This window comes from Megalobrama amblycephala, linkage group LG24 (genome assembly GCF_018812025.1).
Source record: "Megalobrama amblycephala isolate DHTTF-2021 linkage group LG24, ASM1881202v1, whole genome shotgun sequence".
Taxonomy (NCBI): Eukaryota; Metazoa; Chordata; class Actinopteri; order Cypriniformes; family Xenocyprididae; genus Megalobrama; species Megalobrama amblycephala.
In genome coordinates, this window is record NC_063067.1 from 7,829,010 (window position 1) to 7,849,680 (window position 20,671).

Sequence of the window (20,671 nt, forward strand, 5' to 3'; positions counted from 1 at the left end):
TTGTATTTTTTTTCGAAAATGACCGATCGATTCGCTAGATAAGACCCTTATTACTCATCTGGTATCGTTTAAAGCCCTTGAAGCTGCACTGAAACTGTAATTTTGACCTTCAATCTGTTGGTAGCCATTGAAATCCACTGTAAGGAGAAAAATCCTGGAATGTTTTCCTCAAAAACCTTCATTTCTTTTCGACTGACGAAAGAAAGACATGAACATCTTGGATGACATGGGGGTGAGTAAATTTATCAGGAAAAGTGTATTTAAAAGTGGACTAATCCTTTAAATTTAGTTTGTAAGATAAATGACTCTATAATATGAGAATATAAGTCTTGTATTACTTGCTACTGTAAATAAATAGAATATTTTGCATGTATATAAATAGTGGAACAGCATTTCTGGGTCATTTTGACTCAACAATATTATCAACGTTATTGGACTTTAACTCTGACCTGGATCAATGCGACTTGTTCCAATAGGGCTTATCATTAAAATTCTTCACAGAGGACATTGTTTAAAATTGGATTTTACATTGTTAATACTGAAATCTTGGTTAAATATAGGACATTGGTACCAGTAAATCTGGCATTTCTGCATTCACTGTGAATAAACAGGATAGTATATGCAGGCCTGCTTTTCTTTGTGGGCTGAACAGAAGGTGAAGCTGGACAACAGTGATAACTTATCACAGAAACAAATTTATGCTGACTGTACAGTTTTCAGTAATGGAAGCCGTGCTTAGGGTGCGATAGTCCAATTCACCAAAACCTCAAGAAAATCCACACTCACCACATTGCTATAAAGCTTACAGCCCCTTAAAATGAACCCAATGACATATCCTTTAGTTTTTAGAGCAAAGGAGCATGAGGGAAAACATAAAAACGTGTTAATCAAAATACAAATGATGTTTTATTAACAAAGTTCGGGAGGAACAGGTGCATATAATTAACCTAATTAGCTCAGGTGGAGAGCATTCAGTTAATCAATGCAACCAATGACAAGAGGTATAAACACAGCAGACTTACTTCTGTTGGTCTAACAGTTCATCAGCATTCCTCCTCCACCTCATCTTCTCACTTCAGTTTTATCTACTTCTACCACAACTGGGGGAGTACTGTGGGTTCGGGCCATAATTTCCGAGCTCGGAGTCCTCCCCCGGACAGCACGCCAAATGTGCATAACTCTTACTGTAATTATTATACACTACCAGTCAAAAGTTTGGAAACATTAATATTTTTAATGTTTTTGAACGTCTCTTATGCTCATTAAGGCTGCATTTATTTAATACATACAGAAAAAAACAATAATATTATGAAATATTATTACAAATTAAAATTATGGTTTTCTATTTTAATATACTTTAAAATATAATTTATTCCTGTGATGCAATGCTGAATTGTCAGCATCATTACTCCAGTCTTCAGTGTCACATGATCCTTCAGAAATCATTGTAATATGCTGATTTATTATCAATGTTGGAAACAGTTGTGCTTCTTTATATTATTTTTTTTAACCTGTGATACTTTTTCAAGATTCTTTGATGAATAAAAATGTTTATTCAGCATGGATGTGTGAAACTGATAAAAAGTGATAGTAAAGTTTTATATTGTTAGAAAAGATTTATATGAATAATATACACTACCGTTCAAAAGTTTGGGGTCAGTAAGATTTTTTAATGTTTTAAAAGAAGTATCTTCTGCTCACCAAGCCTGCATTTATTTGATTAAAAATACAAACAAAAACAGTAATATTGTGAAATATTATTCCAATGTAAAACAGCTGTTTTCTATGTCAATATACAGTAAAGTGTAATTTATTCCTGTGATCAAAGCTGTATTTTCAGCATCATTACTTCAGTCTTCAGTGTCACAGGATCCTTCAGAAATCAATCTAATATGATGATTTGATGCTCAAGAAACATTCATTATTATTATCAATGTTGAAAACAGTTATGTGCAATTTCTTTTCAAAATTCTTTGATGAATAGAAAGTTCAAAAGAACAGCATTTATTTAAAATAGTATATTTTCTAACATTATAATTGTCTTTACTGTAACTTTTGATCAGTTTAACGCATCCTTGATGAATAAAAGTATTGATTAATTTAATTTCTATCCCCCAAAAATAAAATTAAAATTCTTACTGACCCCAAACTTTTGAACGGTAGTGTATATATTTGAATAAATGCTGTTCTCTTTAACCTTTTATTCATCAATGAATCCTGAAAAAGTATTACAGTTTCCAAAAAAAAAAAAAATTAAGCAACACAACTGTTTTCAACATTGATAATAACTGAGTATCAAGTCAGCATATTAGAATGATTTCTGAAGGATCACGTGACACTGAAGACTGGAGTAATGATGCTGAAAATTCAGCTTTGCATCACAGAAATAAATTATATTTTAAAGTATAGTAAAATAGAAAAATCATAATTTTAAATTGTAATAATATTTCACAATATTATTGTTTTTTTTTCTGTATTTATTATGAAATAAATGCAGCCTCAATAAGCATAAGAGACTTCGTTCAAAGACAATAAATAGTAATGTTTCCAAACTTTTGACTGTAAATGTGAATTTGTGAAAGAACTTAAAAAGTTTAGCTGTTATTTTTCCTCCCACATTCCAAATTGGCTTATATCAATAATGATTAGGCTATTTAATGCCATTGCAATGTAAATATCATGATATAGCTGATGAATATGCAGGTTTGAAATGCAACACTCAATTGTATGCTGTGTATAACAACTAACAGTCAATGGAGTTCTTGAAGTTTGAAGACCCTGGTTTAGAGATAAAAAAAAAAAGTGAAGCAATCAGTCAAATTGTTCCTGTATTTTCCACCAGATGTCACTAAACATACATTATTTGTAAAAAAAAAAAAAAAAAAAAAAAAAAAAAAAAAAAAACATCACTTTTGACACATAGCTAATGTATATGGTATTTTACAACTAGACACGTTTATAAACGTGTGCCTGAGTATCACATCATATATGTGATTTTTTTTTTTTAAACGAAAAAGATAAGAGATTAGATAGGCTATTTCGTCTTTAAAGTCATAAAAATTAATTATAAAGTGTTAGGCTACTCAAGTCTGAAAAATACTTTTTTGTTTGTTTTCGTTCGAAAACGCTCGAGTTTCGCGTTCCCAGTTTAGAGGGGTTCCAGTTGTTGCGTCACATCCAGGGGCCCCTGGGCACTCAGCTAGATGCTGGTGGGCGTGACGTCATGCCCGAAAGTTTGATACAATGCCCTCCATGTTTAGGGGAAGTTGAGTTCAACTGACAACAGCAACATGTGACGTACAGAAGACATGTAGATGATCAATGGAATTTACGCGTAATTGACGCAACAGCCTGGGAAGCGACGGCTTGATGAAACAGAATTGGACCTGTTCAGTTTTTAGGTGAATGGTTCGTGTAACACCCAACTATAAAGCGCTCTGTTCTCCGGTAGACAAGCGGGCTGCTTCGGGTGAAACGTGTATCGGAATTAGTTTTCACCGAGTTGTTTTTGGACTGCAAATATTGTGTGTTTCTTTCTATAATGAGGAACCCGCTGGACAGACGATTTTAGGACTGTTCTTCAGCCCTTCTCGGACCTCCGTCGCCGGGCGAGAGTCGGGCATCGTCCTTTAGAGGAGTATCAGAATGATAAAGCCCAAAGTGGGTCGGATGTTTCTGGCGACATGCGTCGGGTCGTTTTTCATTCTCATATTATACTTCCAGAACATCTCAAGATCAGGTGAGTCTTACAAATAAAGTAGCGATGTTTAATTCTTGATGGATTTGTTCATTTGAGTCGGATCTTTTAAATGAACAGGTTCGCAAATAAGAACGAATCGGTTCGAGCGTTTTTCGAATAATGACACCGACTCATTCAACCAAGAACCCGTCTCATTCTACCATGTCCGATTCGTGTGATCAGGTGTCTTTAATTTAACGCATTAAATCGTATATCAGTTTTATCAACACACAACATATTAGGTTTTTAACGCGCAGAAACGCTTTTCAATTGAGACATGCATTTTAATAGCCTATTGTTCACTCTAAATGCTAAATATAGCTATCCTATTTAGGTTCTGATTAAATGAGTTTGTTTTGATTAGCTGAATCTTGGCTGCAGTCAACAAATGAACTAGACACGTTTAGAGAAAATCTTAAATAATCATATATTCTGTTCATGTGGCTTTTTAAAATATTGTAACATCCAAGCCAATTTCATTAGCAAACCTAGCCTACTGTTAGGTGTCTGTCATTTAGGCGTAAAAGCAGATCATACGGAAATGTACGAATGAGATCATACAAATTGGCCACGTAGTTGCTAATTGCCATGAGAGTGTGTTGGCAACATCCATGTTTTAAGATACTACTTAAATTTAGTTTGAGATTGAGTAAAGACTGTAATATTTAGCAGCTACAATATATAGTATCCTAGAATCATTTGTTATTGGTGTACTTATTCTTTAAATTGGAAAAAAAAGGAAGTTAGATAACTTGTTTCTCCAGCCAAATGTAGGTTACAAATCAGACTTCTTCAAACAGGTCACAACCATATCCTAAATTCATTCTTTCAGTGATGACATACACAGCTTTTAACGTTAACTGTGGGCAAGTGCATTTTGACCTGTAGCTCCTCCCAGGTCTGGACATCCTAAATATCTCAGTGGTCGGTGCCATTAAGGAAAGGTTGTTATTTTGCTTTGGTCTGATCAAGGTTATTAAATGTTGCTGTACATGAGGGGGTGTGTTGGTTAAAGATCTAGGTTGGTTGTTTAAAAGGGCCAAATCCATGAAGAATCCAAAGTTGAGCCTCTTTGTTTTGGTGTCCCAACTGTTTACAGTTATAGTTAGTTGCATTTAGCATATATCCCTGCTCTTCCAATTGTGTTTTGCAGTCCAGCAGTTGACTGTTCAAACTAAGGCTTGGGGGGGTAGGTTACTGAAGAATTCTATCATAAAAAAGTTGTCAAATATTAAAGGGATAGTTCTCCCAAAAATGAAAATTTGATGTTTATCTGCTCACCCCTAGGGCATCCAAGATGTAGGTGACTTTGTTTCTTCAGTAAAACACAAATGATGATTTTTAACTCCAACCGTTGCAGTCATTTAATGCATGTCAATGGGAACTTCGTCTATAAGAGTAAAAAAAACATGCGCAGACAAATCCAAATTAAACCCTGCGGTTTGTGACGTCACATTGATGTCCTAAGACACGAAACGCTCGGTTTGTGCGAGAAACCAAACAGTATTTATATAATTTTTTACCTCTAAATCACCACTATGTCCAACTGACCTCCACATCCGGTTAGTGAGGTCTGAACGCGCTCTGGCAACAGAAGTGATGTCTCGCACTCATTGAAGCAAAGCGCGAGAGATCACTTCCGTCATCAGAACGCGCTTTTTTTTTTACCTCACTAACTGGATGTGCAGGGCAGTTGGACATAGTGGTGTTTTAGAGGTAAAAAATTATATAAATACTGTTCGGTTTCCCGCACAAACCGAGCGTTTCATGTCTTAGGACATCAGTGTGTCATCACGAGCCGCAGGGTTTAATTTGGATTTGTCTGTGCATGTTTTTTTGACTCATAGATGGAGTTCTCATTGACATGCATTATATGACTGACAGACCGCAACACAATCATCATTTGTGTTCTACTGAAGAAACAAAGTCACCTACATCTTGGATGCCCTGGGGCTAAGCAGATAAACATCAAATTTTCATTTTTGGGTGAACTATCCCTTTAAATGTTTTGCTACTTACATCTTACCACACCCTCATTTACTGCTACAACTAAAGTGTTGCGTTGGAATTCACACTCATCTTCTGTGAGAAGTAAGCCCCGCCTTATTTGATTTGATTGGCCATCTCAGTAATTTTAACTTTCTGTCAACAACAAACAGAGTGGTGTGTAATGGAGTGCAGCAGAGCAGCATCAAGAATATCAAATATTGGGGTGGGGGACAGTTTGGCCATTTCAAATTATTGGGGGGACTTATCCCCCTCAATGTCTATGGTGGTCCCTGTTTCAAACCTCTGTTAAAAGACTTAAAAAGAACCAGTGAGATCTTAAGCAATGACCGTCTGATTGAAATAACGATTTAGTGCTTTGACATCGCTTCTATTTGACAAGCTTAGGTAGATAAAGTTTAGATAACACAGCCATGCATGCCACATAATGGCAGTTCCTCTGACATACAAAAAAAGGACATCAGAGTGACTGCTTAGAACAGCGAGCGAACAAAAAAGGCTGTTCAACCCCACTGGAAACAAAGCAGACAGAGAGAAAAACTACCCGTGGAATGTTTGGAAGGCCCCCACTGGGAGACTCTAGGGCATTCCAAAACCTTTTAAACCTTTCCCCTGATGCCTCCGAGAGGAACGGATCACCTTGAAGAAGGATAGCATGAGATTAGAGAAGAAGGGGAATTAAAGGTCAGTGGCTTTGACTTGAGTTTTGGGATATCACCACTGATTACTTGCATTCATGACAGTGTATGGGTGTAAACCTGTGCTGTGACAGTAATTCATGAGTTTGAAGCCCATCTGGACAAAATCAGAAACAGCATGAAGTGGTGAAGTATATGACTACAAAATATATGCAGGTTATGGAAAGTCTCCTGTGAATTATGGATAAGAGACTTTGAACATAACCTGGTAGTAATAGCTAATCTTTGTTCTTGTTTTTTCATTTTGCAAACAAAACCTCTTTCTCTTTGCCCATATAGAGCCAAGTTCAGACTGTTTTTGTGAACATTTTATTATACAGCCAAGATTGCAAGGCTGGCGTCGCCCTTTTGTTTTTGTTTTTTTTAAATTAAATGAATAATCCACTTCCCCTGACTAGATTAGGTTCCATTGAACCATTCTTGTTTAGGCATGTTAGTATGCAGTTAAACAGCTTCTCAAGAATAGTTCAGGATTTGACCTTATAAAGTTCTCCTGCCAGAGGCAAATTGCTCAACTATGGCAAAAGAACGTCATGTGATCCTTCATTTGTCTCTCCTTAACAGGTGTTTGTAGATGTTCACACCTGCATTTTTGAAGACGCTTCTTTCGATGGGTGTCATTCACTTATAACTGCGTACAAATTAGGCGCTCCACTGGATTAACATGTTTATGCACATAGAATTATTCTTATTTTCATTCAAATGTAGATGAATCCAGGTTATTCTAAATGAGGAAACTTTTATATAGGCTTAGACATGTGATTAAACTTGTATCATGCAAATGAATGTTCAAGATTTTCTTGTTTGGCTCATGGACAGATATTCGCCGACCCTGTGACCACTCAAGATTTTCTTGTTTGGCTCACGGACAGATATTCGTCGACCCTGTGACCACTCAAGATTTTCTTGTTTGGCTCATGGACAGATATTCGCTGAGCCACACCTCTTCAGTGCTCACAGGGTCACACTTCACAGGAAGTTTGGCTATACAATATACCACTGTGTCCTCTAAGCTTTTGTCCTCCTAAAAAGTAGTTCCAATAAAAAGAGCTGATACAAGTGATCTTAAAAGTAGCTCTCTGTAGGGGTCTTGGCCTTAAACTTGCAGCAGCAATCAGTAATTACCTTAAAATGGCTTTTCTGTTTATGTATGTTTCTTCAAGAAACCACTTGGTAACTGTCCTCATGTGTTGGCGCATTTATGCTGTGATCAAGTTCGCAATAGGAAAGTTGTTGAATTATCGAATATTGAATTTCCCCTCATTCTTCTGCTGATATGCTTCTTTTTACCTGAAGCCAACATCAAGAAAACTTGTCCAGCCAAAAGGCAACAGTTGAGGTACAACTAATAAAATGTTAGTGGTCTGTCCATGAGAAACATATGGAGCTCCTTCCCTTTCTGTGCAGTAAGTGCTTGTGAGTCAGTGCACAGAGCAGATTCTCAACTGGACCGTGGGTGAGCTTTTGTCAAAAGACCTTTGAATATTTCCAGTAAAGTGAGGGTGAGTTCTTTGCCCTCAGCTTCATCACACCCACTGTGTGATGGGCAGTATGAAACTAAAATGATGTCTCTGTCCTTTTAAAGTCTCAGACAGTTCTTGTTCTCCTCTGATAAATTTTAATACTGCGTCTGCTGAATGTGCAGCAGTTTCATCGCTTATCTCACCACCATCAGTTGCTCACGCTTATGTTTACAGAGACGCTGCTGCTGACTTCACCACACGTCATACTTCTTTTTGCTTGTATAGTTTGACATAGACAGTCTGCATAATCCCAGTTGAGCATTTTACTCAGCTCCCTTACAGTTTGCTGTGGTAAAAATCCATATTTAAGGGTAATGGTGAAGTAGTTTTAGGTATTGTTGATGTTGATTGTCACAGTTTTCTTCATTGCAGCAATGAAATGGGTCACGATAGTCAACTAGTTGTCCGACAACCGACTAGTCGACAAATTATACAGGGCTACAGGGTTCATTTGTTCACGGATAATTTGTTCCGAAGCATTTACACCGCATGTCTGAAAACATGAGCTCATTCTTTACCATCAAGAAAACCTCCAATGCTCTTACATTGGCCTGTTGGAAAAGTTGATGAAGTCCATTACTCCAGAGGCCTAGAAGCGAAACTGTCTTTGATCCTTGAAAATTGAGTCACATTATGAAGTGATTGAAGGTCAAATTGGATTTTGGAATTGTATTTTCTCCAGTAATGCAGCCTAAATTGTTTCCTAAATTGTTTACATGTCTTTTACACATTTTACGCTCTAGTTGTAGTAAATTGGAGTGATTATGCTCACACAGGTTGGCGTCAGCCTTATCGATTTCGGAATAAATCACCTCGGGTGCTATAATCCAAGACTTTGGACTGAAAACCTGCATTTAATAACAGATTTAAAAGGGTTTTTCTCACAAAACTGAAAAGTAGGACATTTTTTACTCACCTTCATGTTGTTTCTAAACCTGTAGAGCTTTGATATCTTCTGCAAGAATGCACAAAAAATAAATTTTGAAGGATGTCTTAGTCTTTGTCCATGCAGTGAAAGTAAATGTTGTTTAAGACCCCACTAGCTTTCATTGTATGGGCCCGTTTTTTCAAAAAAACCCAACATCTTTTGTGTTCCACTGAAGAAAGAAAGTCGTACACTTTGAAACACACAGGGTGAGTAAATGATAGAAGTTTTCTTTTGGACTGAACTAACTCTTTAATATTAGATCCTATGTGCAAAGCATGATACAATTTACAGATACTCTCTTGCACAGATAAACTTTCAGCAGTTTAGAACCACTTTCTGACTGGATCCTGCAGGCACATGTGTTTGGTATAGCGTCATCAGCCAATGCTGGTTTGTCTAAGCATTGCATTACCCATAAAATGACATAACTCTGGGAGCCGTACTGCTCTACAGAGCCAAGTTTCCCAATAGACCTGTTTTATATTTTATGAGCAACTGCGCACAAGATGCATTTGATTTAACGTGCTTCCGGGGCATTGGTCAGTATCCCGCCAGCTCTCCCAATCCTTCGCTCTTCCTTTCAGACAGTCGAGACAGATTTTAAGCAGTCAGAGATTTGGATGGAATAAACAAATCACGCTAGGTGACTTGTACAGATTGTTTGATTGCCAAACCATGGCACTCGTTTGGATATAAAGCAATTCCTTGAGGTAGAACAGCTTGAGGTTTGCAAGTTTGAAGTACCTTCTCTTTTGTTTTGATAATTTGTTCATGATTCAGAACTGGGAAAAAGAAAAAGGCTGCGTCCTTTTAATAAATAAAGGGAAATTTCCAGCCTAAAATGGAATTTTGGGATTTGGGATGAACAGTGTCGGCTCTATGTTAGTCAGGGATAGAGTGACACCCTCACACAGAGGCTCAGAGGAGAAAGAGAGAAGCACAGTCTTTCTTCACCTTTTCATATCATATGCATCTCTTTCTCTCTTCTCAATTTCATCTATAGTTGTGAGAGTAAAGCCATTGCTATGAATGGAATACTGTACAGTACGACATGCTGGGCCACTACGAGTGGACGTAACTCTACCCAAATCTCTTATTAAGCACATTCTTCATTCTGTAATGGATTTTGCTTTATGGCATATTAAGGCACCCACTGGAGTCTTGCTTCCTCTAGTATGCTTGGGGCAGAAAGGAAAATGATTGCTTTAGTCAGATAACTATTCACTTCTGCCCTAAGAACACTTTATGGTAAGTAAAACTACTTTTTACAGAAACAGGTCTCTAAGGTATTCATTAGAATTTCAGAATAAGCATTTTAGTATTTTTTTGCACAGTAATCAAATCAGTAATTCTCAGTCATGTTCTTTCTTGTTTAAAAATGTGTTTCTTTCTTAGTTTAAAGGTAGGGTAGGCAATTTTTTATAAACACTTTTTGTTATACTGGTTGAAACTCTCTTCACATCCTGATAGCAATCATTAATAGAAGTGGTCTAAATATTAATTTTATCCCTTAAAACTCATCTTTGATCACCAAAATTACATATTTAAACGTTTTTTTCCTGTGAAAAAAATGCCTTGAAAAATGGCCTGAATGTAACTCTACACCATTGCCTAATTTAATATATACAGATCTATGAATATGATAATTAGCCCTGCCTCCACTCACTCGGACGAGATCCACTCGGTCAACTTACTGAGGTAAACGCCGCACAATGGTATCGCTTTTTTACAATGTCGGACACATAACAGCATTTTTAGCATTTTGCTTGACTATGTAATCAAACAGCTAATAATGTGTTGCTAATGTTACACAAACCATGTTCACATTCACGAGTCAGACAGCTGCCTTCTAACAGTTTTGCAGACATTAAAAGAAGGCTCTGTCTGCGTGACTGTGGTTGAATATGACCCTTCACAATAAATAATGCTTTACAGTGAACTCTGTTAGAGAGCTACGTAGGGCAATTTATCTGAAAACGCGCGTCAGAAGCATTAAACAGCAGACGCATCTGTCAAAGCACTCTAGGGCAAGACGAGGTAAATGCTTATGCTTTTGTTTGAAGTGCTCATAAATATAAAGCATTCTCATGTTTCGGGCAACTTGGATCATGTAGCAGTTCACTCCGTGTCCTCCACTTTTTTATGTGTTTTGTCCATAGAAATGTGTTATTCACTACTGTAAAGTGCATGACTGACTGATGGTTTTCAAGCACAGCGCGTAGACGCGACTAATCAATAATCAAATTCGTTGTCGATTATTTTTATTATTGATGCTAATTGATCAAATTGATTAGTTGTTGCATCCCTAATAGGATTGATGATTTATTGAATAATTTAATTGACAAATTCTCTCTATTTCAAATAAATGCTGTTCTTCTTCACTGTTTTGAACACTGATAATAATAAGAAATGTTTCTTGAGCACCAGATAAGCATATTATAATGATTTCTGAAGGATTACGTGACACTAAAGACTGCAGTAATGATGCTGAAAATTCAGCTTTGATCACAGGAATAAAGTACATTTTAAAATATATTCAAATAGAAAACCATTTTTTAAAGTGATTTTTTTTTTTTTTTTTTTTTTTTTTTTTTTAAAAACCTCTTTCTAAAAATATTTTAAAAATTGTAATAACCACACATTTTTTGAATAGTAGTGTAAAAATGTGGTCAGTGTTGAGCTGCAATATAATACACAAAGCACTAAGTATGAGCAGGTACAAAAGAGGACACTGACAAACTCTATAGTAAAATGACACAGAAGTTACTAAGTCAGTTTGATTTGCTTTTCTGTGGTGGTGCATCTTCCTATAATACTGGAAATTGCGTTCTTGCAGCGTTTTCTGGGGGAAAATGCATGACTCAAAACATGCGGCACACAGTTTTAATGCTCATTTTACATGAATAAGAACAGCTTACGAAATGTCTTGATTTCAACATCAGGCTGGTTTCGATTCTGATGGGTTTCATGACACATACAATGCTTCCTTACCTCACGATATCCAGGAAGCTTATGTTACCATTGTATTTTTACCCAGAGAAACATGATTCTCAAAGTCATTTGAATGTGCTTCCAATACCGCAGCCTAATTATATTTAGACTATAGGGGCGAGAGCACCAGCTGTGAAGCCAATTGAGAAGATAAATCATTTGATTTCGGGAGTAAAACAAAAAATCAGAAGTCACCGCACAGAACAAAAAACTCTCTCCACACGAGGCCGAGCAGAATTCGATTAGTAAGCGAGCAGTTGCAGCGCCGCAGGAGGGCTTCCTGCCCATTACCTTGCGAACTTTTGATAAAAGCCTGCTGATTTGTATGTTGTCCTCTATAAACCCTCACAGGCCAACATAAATGGCCACAAGCCTGTGTAGCATTCCAGCAAACAACCTTTGTTGTTGCCGCCTGGCCTTAGTTGACTTGAGGAACCTCACTATAGTGCATACTAACAAGGTTAAAAAAAGAGACCTCATTGTTAGCCACCTTTAGAAGCCATTTAATGCTTTTGTTTCTACCATGTAGCTTGTTTTGAGGAACTCATTTAGTATTTCTTTGGGTGAAACTGTTTTCTCTTGTTATTATTTAATTTCATCTGTCTTTTTCTACTAGCAAGAAAAAAAATCATAAGAGGAAGTTAGCTTGCACTCACGTCGTTCTGTGGTTGTGAATCAGACAGTCTCTAACGGTCTCTTGCACACACTTCCTTTTAAAAATGATTATCATCTGATGTTTATGATTGCGAGTATCTTTGTGAAGACATAGTTTTGCGATGGCAGCTCTGATATGATTGTACTGGACACAGAAATCAAATTGGCTTTGAGTATCATTATATAGTTCCTTTTTCTGACTTTGTACACCAACATGACAACTGCATCATCTGTTGTGAGGTCATAAATATGAGCTCTTATGTTGTTTGAAACAGATGGGAGTATTTTAAATAAGCCTATTGTATATAAAATATTTTACATTGAGAGCACATGCTAACATACAAGGCTTTACACTAACATTTTTATGACATTCACTCAGCAGGTCGAATGTATTTGCTGAAAGGCAGACGTCATTGAGTGGGTGCTAATCATCTGGCGAATTAAGCAATCAGGAATTTTAATTAAGGTATATGACTAGATGCTCCTGGAAGGTTACCAAGCAACATCTTCATGACTGAATTAATTAATATTCACATGCCTAAATTTTGCAGCCTAATTTTACAGGGCTTATAAGTGAACTAGCTATTCAGGCTACGATTTAACTAGTTGTTAACTTGTTTAGAATACTTTATATATTTAGAAACCAGATCACTTCCATTATAAACAAGATAAGCATTTCACTTGCAAATGTTGCATGGTCACTCTTTTACTACACTGTAAAACCTGATACGTTCGGAATACACAAAACATTTAAGTAAAAATGTTGTACTACACAAACTCGCTATCACTATTTACTTCAATGAACTGTTAATCAACACGCCTTGAAATTTCACTGCCCATTTTCGACCTAACCACAGGCACTACTCTTCACCACGATGGTAACCCGACAAAACTTCAACAAACACGTTTAAATACCAAAATAACAGTACATTAAATAATAAAAAAATTTCCCCTGTATTAAGCCCCATTTACACTAATGCATTTTTGTTTTAAAATGGTGTTTTAAAGGTGCCCTAGTTTTTAAAAGATGTAATATAAGTCTAAGGTGTCCCCTGAATGTGTCTGTGAAGTTTCAGCTCAAAATACCCCATAGATTTTTTTTAATTAATTTTTTTAACTGCCTATTTTGCGGCATCATTATAAACGCGCCGTTTTATGCTGTGGCCCCTTTAAATCTCGTGCTCTCTGCCCACAGAGCTCGCGCTTGCCTTGAACAGTGCATAAACAAAGTTTACACAGCTAATATAACCCTCAAAATGGATCTTTACAAAGTGTTCGTCATGCATGCGGCATGCATGCGTCGGATTATGTGAGTATTGTATACTGTTATATTGTTTACTTCTGATTTTGAATGAGTTTGATAGTGCTCCATGGCTAACGGCTAATGCTCCTCTGTTGGAGAGATTTATAAAGAATGAAGTTGTGTTTATGCATTATACAGACTGCAAGTGTTTAAAAATGAAAATAGCGACGGCTCTTGTCTCCGCGAAAACAGTAATAACCGATGATAACTTTAACCACATTTAACAGTACATTAGCAACATGCTAATGAAACATTTAGAAAGACAGTTTACAAATATCACTAAAAATATCATGTTATCATGGATCATGTCAGTTATTATTGCTCCATCTGCCATTTTTCGCTATTGTTCTTGCTTGCTTACCTAGTCTGATGATTTGGTTGTGCACAGATCCAGACGTTAATACTGGCTGCCCTTGTCTAATGCCTTTTATAATGTTGGAAACGTGGGCTGGCATATGCAAATATTGGGGCGTACACCCCGACTATTACGTAACAGTCGGTGTTATGTTGAGATTCGCCTGTTCTTCAGAGGTCTTTTAAACAAATGAGATTTATATAAAAAGGAGGAAACAATGGAGTTTGAGACTCACTGTATGTCATTTCCATGTACTGAACTCTTGTTATTCAACTATGCCAAGATAAATTAAATTTTTCATTCGAGGGCACCTTTAAAATGAAAATGATCCTCGTCTACACTGGCGTTTCCACAGCGTTTCAGAAACGATATCCGTCTAAAATACATGGCCGAAAACGCATGTCACATGACCGTTCATGCACACTGGGCATGCGCATACAAGTGTAAACAGTTTCTTACTACTGCAGTATTTAAAAAAAAATGCAGAGTTTAACTGCACAATGGCTGCTAAAAATGACAGCAAAGATCGCAGTTCAGTCTCCATGTTATTGTTTACACGGTCATCAAGGATACGTACGCCCATGCCATCGTTTTCAAAAGTCTCCATTTATGCTGAAATGCAATCCAGATGTTTTCTAACTAAAACGGGGTCTGCAGCATTTTCGAAAGGTTCGAAAACGCCGGCGTAGTGTAAACAACAGGCGTAACGTTAACCGTAGCAAAAGTTATACGTTTTAAAACGAAAACACACTAGTGTAAACGGGGCCTTGTGGGCCGTTTACACGACACCGTTTTCAAATAAAAACAGAAAACTTTTTATGCGTTTTAGCCATTCATTTACATGACAACGGCGTTTTGGTGGCCTGGAAACGAGTTTCAAAATACAAGTTTTTGAAAACGGTCTCCGTGTAAACAACAAAAACGCAAATCTGTGAAAACGATGACTTCATGCACATGCGCATTACATGTTCAGTCTATAGTGTTTCATCGCCATCTAATGGCCTGCCAGCAGAATACGCTGTTTTTTTGTCATTTTCATGGATTTGTTTGAATGGGGATCATTTTGACAATGGTGTCGTCTGTACGCAGAAAACTCAAAGGAAAAACGTCTCCATTTTAACCATATCGTTGTCGTGTAAACGTACCCTTACTTGTGCAAAAACTCATAAAATAACACTCAATTTCAACATTTATTCTCCTTATACATTGTGACGCAAAGCATGCTGGTAACTTGAAATCTTCTGCAACTCATTTTAATGTTGAATCGATTCTTCTGATAACATCGTTTCGAGCACTGACGTGACGTGGATGATGTCCCTTTTATGTCGCTCTAAACTTAAAAATAATAATTTAATTACACAAAATAACTACACAAAAATAAAACTAAACTCCTCGTTCAAAAATTGTAATTGTTTAAAGTTGCATCAATGATTTAACAGACTTTAATTGCAGTCTACTCAATCTTTATAAGTTAGTAGTACTGTTCGGGTTTACAGTGTATATAAGTGTAAAAATAAAAAATTGAAGCTGTTAGTTTTCACTGCAGAACTTACATATGTTTTTTTTGTTGAATTTGTGGTTCATATATCCATCTGTCTGTTTGTTTGAATAATGAGTATATGTAAAAGCTGGAGAAGCCATCAGTGCCGGCTTTCATAGCACAATTTTTGGTCTGTATATGTACTCAACCCCCTCCCCATTTCCTTCTTTCTGCCTTTTCCATGTTATATCATGTTTTTTTTCCCCCCATTTTCCATTTGATCCTCATATAATCCTTTTTTTATAGGTTTTTTGGCACTTTTCATGAATATGGTACAAATTGGTGACCACTATTTCTTTTTAATCATTAGAGGTACAGTTTTTTATTTTATTTATTTATTTTACTTAATTTAAATTTAGTTGGCTTAATGTATTATTTATCATTGTCCCACATTACCATATTTTATTTAACTTTTTTTAAACATATAAATCTGTTTTAGCGTACATCATTGTTATAATTTTTTTACATAATCCCTGAATTACGATCAGCATTATTTTTAAGGGTTAAACATCTTCTTTCACTGACCATTGTTCGAAGAAGAAAAAAAAAAAAAAAAATTTAACCTATTTATGTAAATCGTCTTTTCTTTGTTTTACCATGGATGCTTACCCCTCTACTCTCTCTCAGTGTCCAGACTTGCTAGCTTGCGCTTTCTTTCTCTGAGCATTTAAAGTATCCCTTTGAGTTAGCTGGCACATGTGCAAAACCAATCACTTACGTTAGCGGCAAGGGCTCCAACACAGACTGAAGGAGTGTGTATGTGTGTGTGTGATGGGTGGGAAGGGGAGTAAGGGGGGAAGTGGCTTGGACTGAAGAGAACAGACTGTTCCTATAGAGAATGCAAATGTGAAGGAGGAATTTTATGGCTGATCAGCTAGGTTCAGGAGTCAGAGAAGGCAGTAATTGTGCACCAGCCTGATCCCCGCAGCTCCCCATATGCCCAGCTCTAATCAGCTCATAACTCTAACTGCTCTAATCTTTTATTGCACAATAACTTATTGCTCAATAACTCACGACACAAGGTCACGAGTCCCTTAACCCCTAAGAAACTCTTTCTGAGGAAAAAGTAAGTGATGCTTGAACTTGCAAACAAAACAATGCAGGGATATTGTGGGTGGTTGCCAAGGCATAGCTTTGTGGTCGCTAAGGCGAGTGGCTTTTTTTGGGGCAGTCGTGACCTAATGATTACAAAGTTAGACTAGTAATCTCGGTTCGATTCTCAATACCGACAGAGAAAATGACTGAGGTGCCCTTGAGCAAGGCACCTAACCCCCAATCACTCCCTAGGCACCACAGCTAAAATGGCTGCCCAATGCACTGGGTGTGTGTAACCACGGTTTGCAGTGTGTGTGTGTGTGTGTTCACGACTCACTGCTCCTAATGTGTGTGCACTAACTTGGATGGGTAAAATACAGAGGACAGATTTCGGGTATGGGTTACTATACTTGGCCTTCACATGTCACTTTCATTTTTAGTATGTTATGTGGTTTCTAGGATCTTCTGGATGGTTGCTTTCTGGCCTACATCAAAAGTCTGAATGATATTCTGGTCAATAGAAGTTCCTCTGAAATCAGTAAATGTACCCGTTGTATTGTGTATATATACGTTTCAATTTTGGAGCTGTTATCTTTGTTACCATTTCTCATCTTTTGTTTTTGTTGTGTGCTTGTAGCTTCAGAACAGATTTCGGGTCAGAACAGTTTCCCAGTTAAATCAGGAAGAAGTCCTTTGCAGACACTACAAGAAAATGACCAGGTATGTATTTTTGCAGCTGAAATCATAGAAATGTTGTTGACTAATAATTATTAAATAAGTTATGAAATGATTAAATAAGACCAAGTTAACTTGATAATACTTTTTAAAAAGCAAATTTGAAGAGTAAATTATATGATGTTGGTGGATAGCGCTGATTAACAGAGGATGGGGTGCATTCCTCAAGCCCATGTTGTTGAAGGGACAGCTTTTAACAGCAGTGGAAGTCGAATTACTAAAATAACAACCTCACATTCCTAGAGCAGCTCAATTCACTTAGCCCTAACACCTTATCCGTGCCATCATCTTATAAAGACGCATGCAAACTAACTGACAAAAACAAAATTTATATGCATTGCAACTATGTAGTTTCTGCACTTAAAGGGGTGAGCAGAATTTTATATTTTACAAAATTTTAAAAGATGCTGCTTTAAACATTAAAGAAGAGTTTGTTTCACATGTATTTTTTTTTAAATGTAATTATTATGTAAATTATTAATTATTTACTCATCGTCGTTCTTTTGAAGCCATGCAATAGTCTTGGATCTTTACAGGCACTGTTCATTGTGTAACTTTATTGAATGGAAAACAAACAGCCAAGATCTGCTAAACATCTGCTCTTTTTACGGACAAAATAGAGTCACATTGGTTTGGAATGGCATAATGTCTGAGTAAATGGTGACAGATTTTTCATTTTTTGCCTTTAAAGGTCTGAGTGGATAATCTAGATAAGGTCCTTCCAGTTGAATCACTACCAGCTCATCAAATCCTATTATATTCTTTTTATCAAACCCATCTGTGGATCATCCCCCAGGCAAAACGTTACCCTCCCATAACAGCTATGTGCCTCATGGTTTCACAAGAAGTTCCCTCAAACACAGCAACTGTCTAACTATATAAAGTCACACAAATACGTGTAGGCAATTTGTGGTATCCATAATTGCAAAAAGTAATCTTATGTTCGGTTTTAGAAGGAAAGATTTTCTGTTTTAAAGCAATCGTTAACCCAAAAATGAAATTCTGTTCTGAACCCTTGGTGACTTTTTTTCCCCTTCTATTTCCTCTTATACCACTCTTTCCTGTCCTCCAGCTGGAGCAGTCCGCAGTGCAGGCCACTCTGCAGGGTCGAAGGGAACTCCTGGAGGAAACCTGTCACACCCACACCCGCAAAAGACGCGTACTCGGCCCAGAGGACCTCCGCCACCTCATAGTGGACGATAAACACAAGTTACTTTATTGCTACGTCCCCAAAGTGGCATGCACCAACTGGAAGCGTGTAATGATGGTGCTAACAGGCAATGGGCGCTACCGCGAACCGCTGGCTATTCCCGCCAACGAGGCTCACGTAGCGGGCAACCTGCGTTCGCTCTCGGAGTACTCCACGGCTGAGATCAATAAGCGTCTGCGCACATATCTGAAGTTTGTCTTTGTGCGCGAACCCTTCGAGAGACTCGTCTCGGCGTATCGTAACAAGTTCACCCGTAGCTACAACACGGCCTTTCATAAACGCTACGGGACCAAAATCATCCGGAGGCATCGTGCGGACCCCCAGGCTGAAGCTCTGGAAAAAGGCAACGACGTCTCCTTCGAGGAGTTTGTGTATTATTTAGTAGACCCTCAGACTCAGAGAGAGGAACCATTTAACGAGCACTGGGAAAGGGTTCACTCGCTTTGCCACCCTTGCCTGATCCATTACGACGTGGTGGGCAAGTACGAGACTCTTGCGCAAGATTCGCGCTACATCCTGAAGTTAGCAGGTGCCGAAGGAGAGGTGAAATTCCCAGCCACCTCCAAGAGCACCAGGACCACGGGCGACATGGCTGCCAAGTTCTTTGACAACATCAGTCCATTTTACCAGAAGAAACTCTTCAATCTTTACCGAATGGACTTCTTGCTTTTTAACTACTCTGTGCCGGGATACTTGAAGTTGAGATGAGAGTTCGAGCATGTTTCAACTTATCCCAAATCTTGCGCACATGTCTTGCGGGCACAGACGTTTGAATTTTGCTCTTGTGTCTGAATTCAAGTGAACTGCCTGGGGGAACCTATAGAGGAAGCGTCTTGAATATGGCATAGCCCTCGCTCCCTTGAAGCCAAATTCAGCACTGTGAACGGATTACTGCTGGCAGGGGTGTTGCATCCCATCCCAAAAGTTCACGAAATACTGCCTGTAATTCCTTTGGCTTTGGTAACTTTTAACCGAGCTCCAAATATGTGCCTTTGTCCTTCTGAATGTTGATAAGTGAAGCGGGATTCTTCATCAACGGACAAATGCTATGAATGTTTCATCTTCTCTTTTAATCTTCACCACCCAAAATGATATTTATAGTATTGTTTACATAGCATATTTATTGCGGATTTTATTCTTGAACTGGAACCAGCAGAGCCTTGACATTAATCTCGAAGAGATTTCTTGCGGATGATCACAAAGCCTCCTTTCTAAAATTCCCTGGATATGATTTCAGACCATAACCTTACTCCCGATCACAAAGGTAGTTTCCAAGTCTGAATGTAACAAACCATCAACTTTTTCAATCAGATAGCTGGTCATATATCGGAGAGAGTCAAATTAGACTTCTCTTGCAGTTGCAAACTGGACAAGGCTGTCTACCTTGGCCGGTTTAGCTAACCTGGAATGAAACGGTGTTCTCACAGAGTCACCCCTTTATTTAGAATGCAACGAGCTGGGTAAACATTGCATAGCTGTGGTCGGGGAAAGGTGGACCCTCATCAGTGCGCCTCTTGTTGAGCTATGGATGCAGGGTGAGGTGCAAACTACCCACTGGGCATTGCAGGTCAAACATCAGCATGATCCTGGGAGGAAACACTCGTCTTATGAATTCGTAATAAGGGCTGAAGTGCAATAAAGGTTTTTAGTGAGGTACCAGTATGTGTTTGAGTCAGCAGAAGATTTTCTATCCCTTGCAACTCCTAAAGAGAGAGAAAATCAACCTCTTGCATCTGTGCACTACAGTACAGTTTAAAGTCCTGCTATAGGTTTCACGACTTTATGAAATGTTCTTGTGGTTCATTAGCATTTGGTTGAAACTGCCTTTAGGAATTTGTATTTTTTTTTTTTTTTTGGGGGGTCTGCAGAAAAGGCTAATCAATGGAAGCTTGTTTTTGCCACTAAATATAAAAAATGTAATTGCGACTTTTTATGCCACAATTCTGACTTTTT

General features: G+C 37.7%; 1 protein-coding gene across 1 annotated transcript; it reads left to right on the forward strand.

Moving 5' to 3' along the window:
* Positions 1-3,187: 3,187 nt before the first annotated feature.
* si:ch211-236h17.3 (carbohydrate sulfotransferase 11) lies at positions 3,188-20,671 on the forward strand. Its single transcript, XM_048178034.1, has 3 exons — positions 3,188-3,739; positions 17,411-17,493; positions 18,581-20,671. Exons 1-3 carry the CDS (start codon positions 3,646-3,648, stop codon positions 19,424-19,426), a joined length of 1,023 nt encoding a protein of 340 aa, XP_048033991.1. The 5' UTR covers positions 3,188-3,645; the 3' UTR covers positions 19,427-20,671.

Coding starts and splice junctions, on each gene's coding strand:
- si:ch211-236h17.3 (XM_048178034.1), top strand. CDS start 3,646: ATGATAAAGCCCAAAGTGGGTCGGATGTTTCTGGCGACATGCGTCGGG. Junction 3,740..17,410: donor CCAGAACATCTCAAGATCAG/GTGAGTCTTACA, acceptor GTGTGCTTGTAG/CTTCAGAACAGATTTCGGGT. Junction 17,494..18,580: donor CACTACAAGAAAATGACCAG/GTATGTATTTTT, acceptor CCTGTCCTCCAG/CTGGAGCAGTCCGCAGTGCA.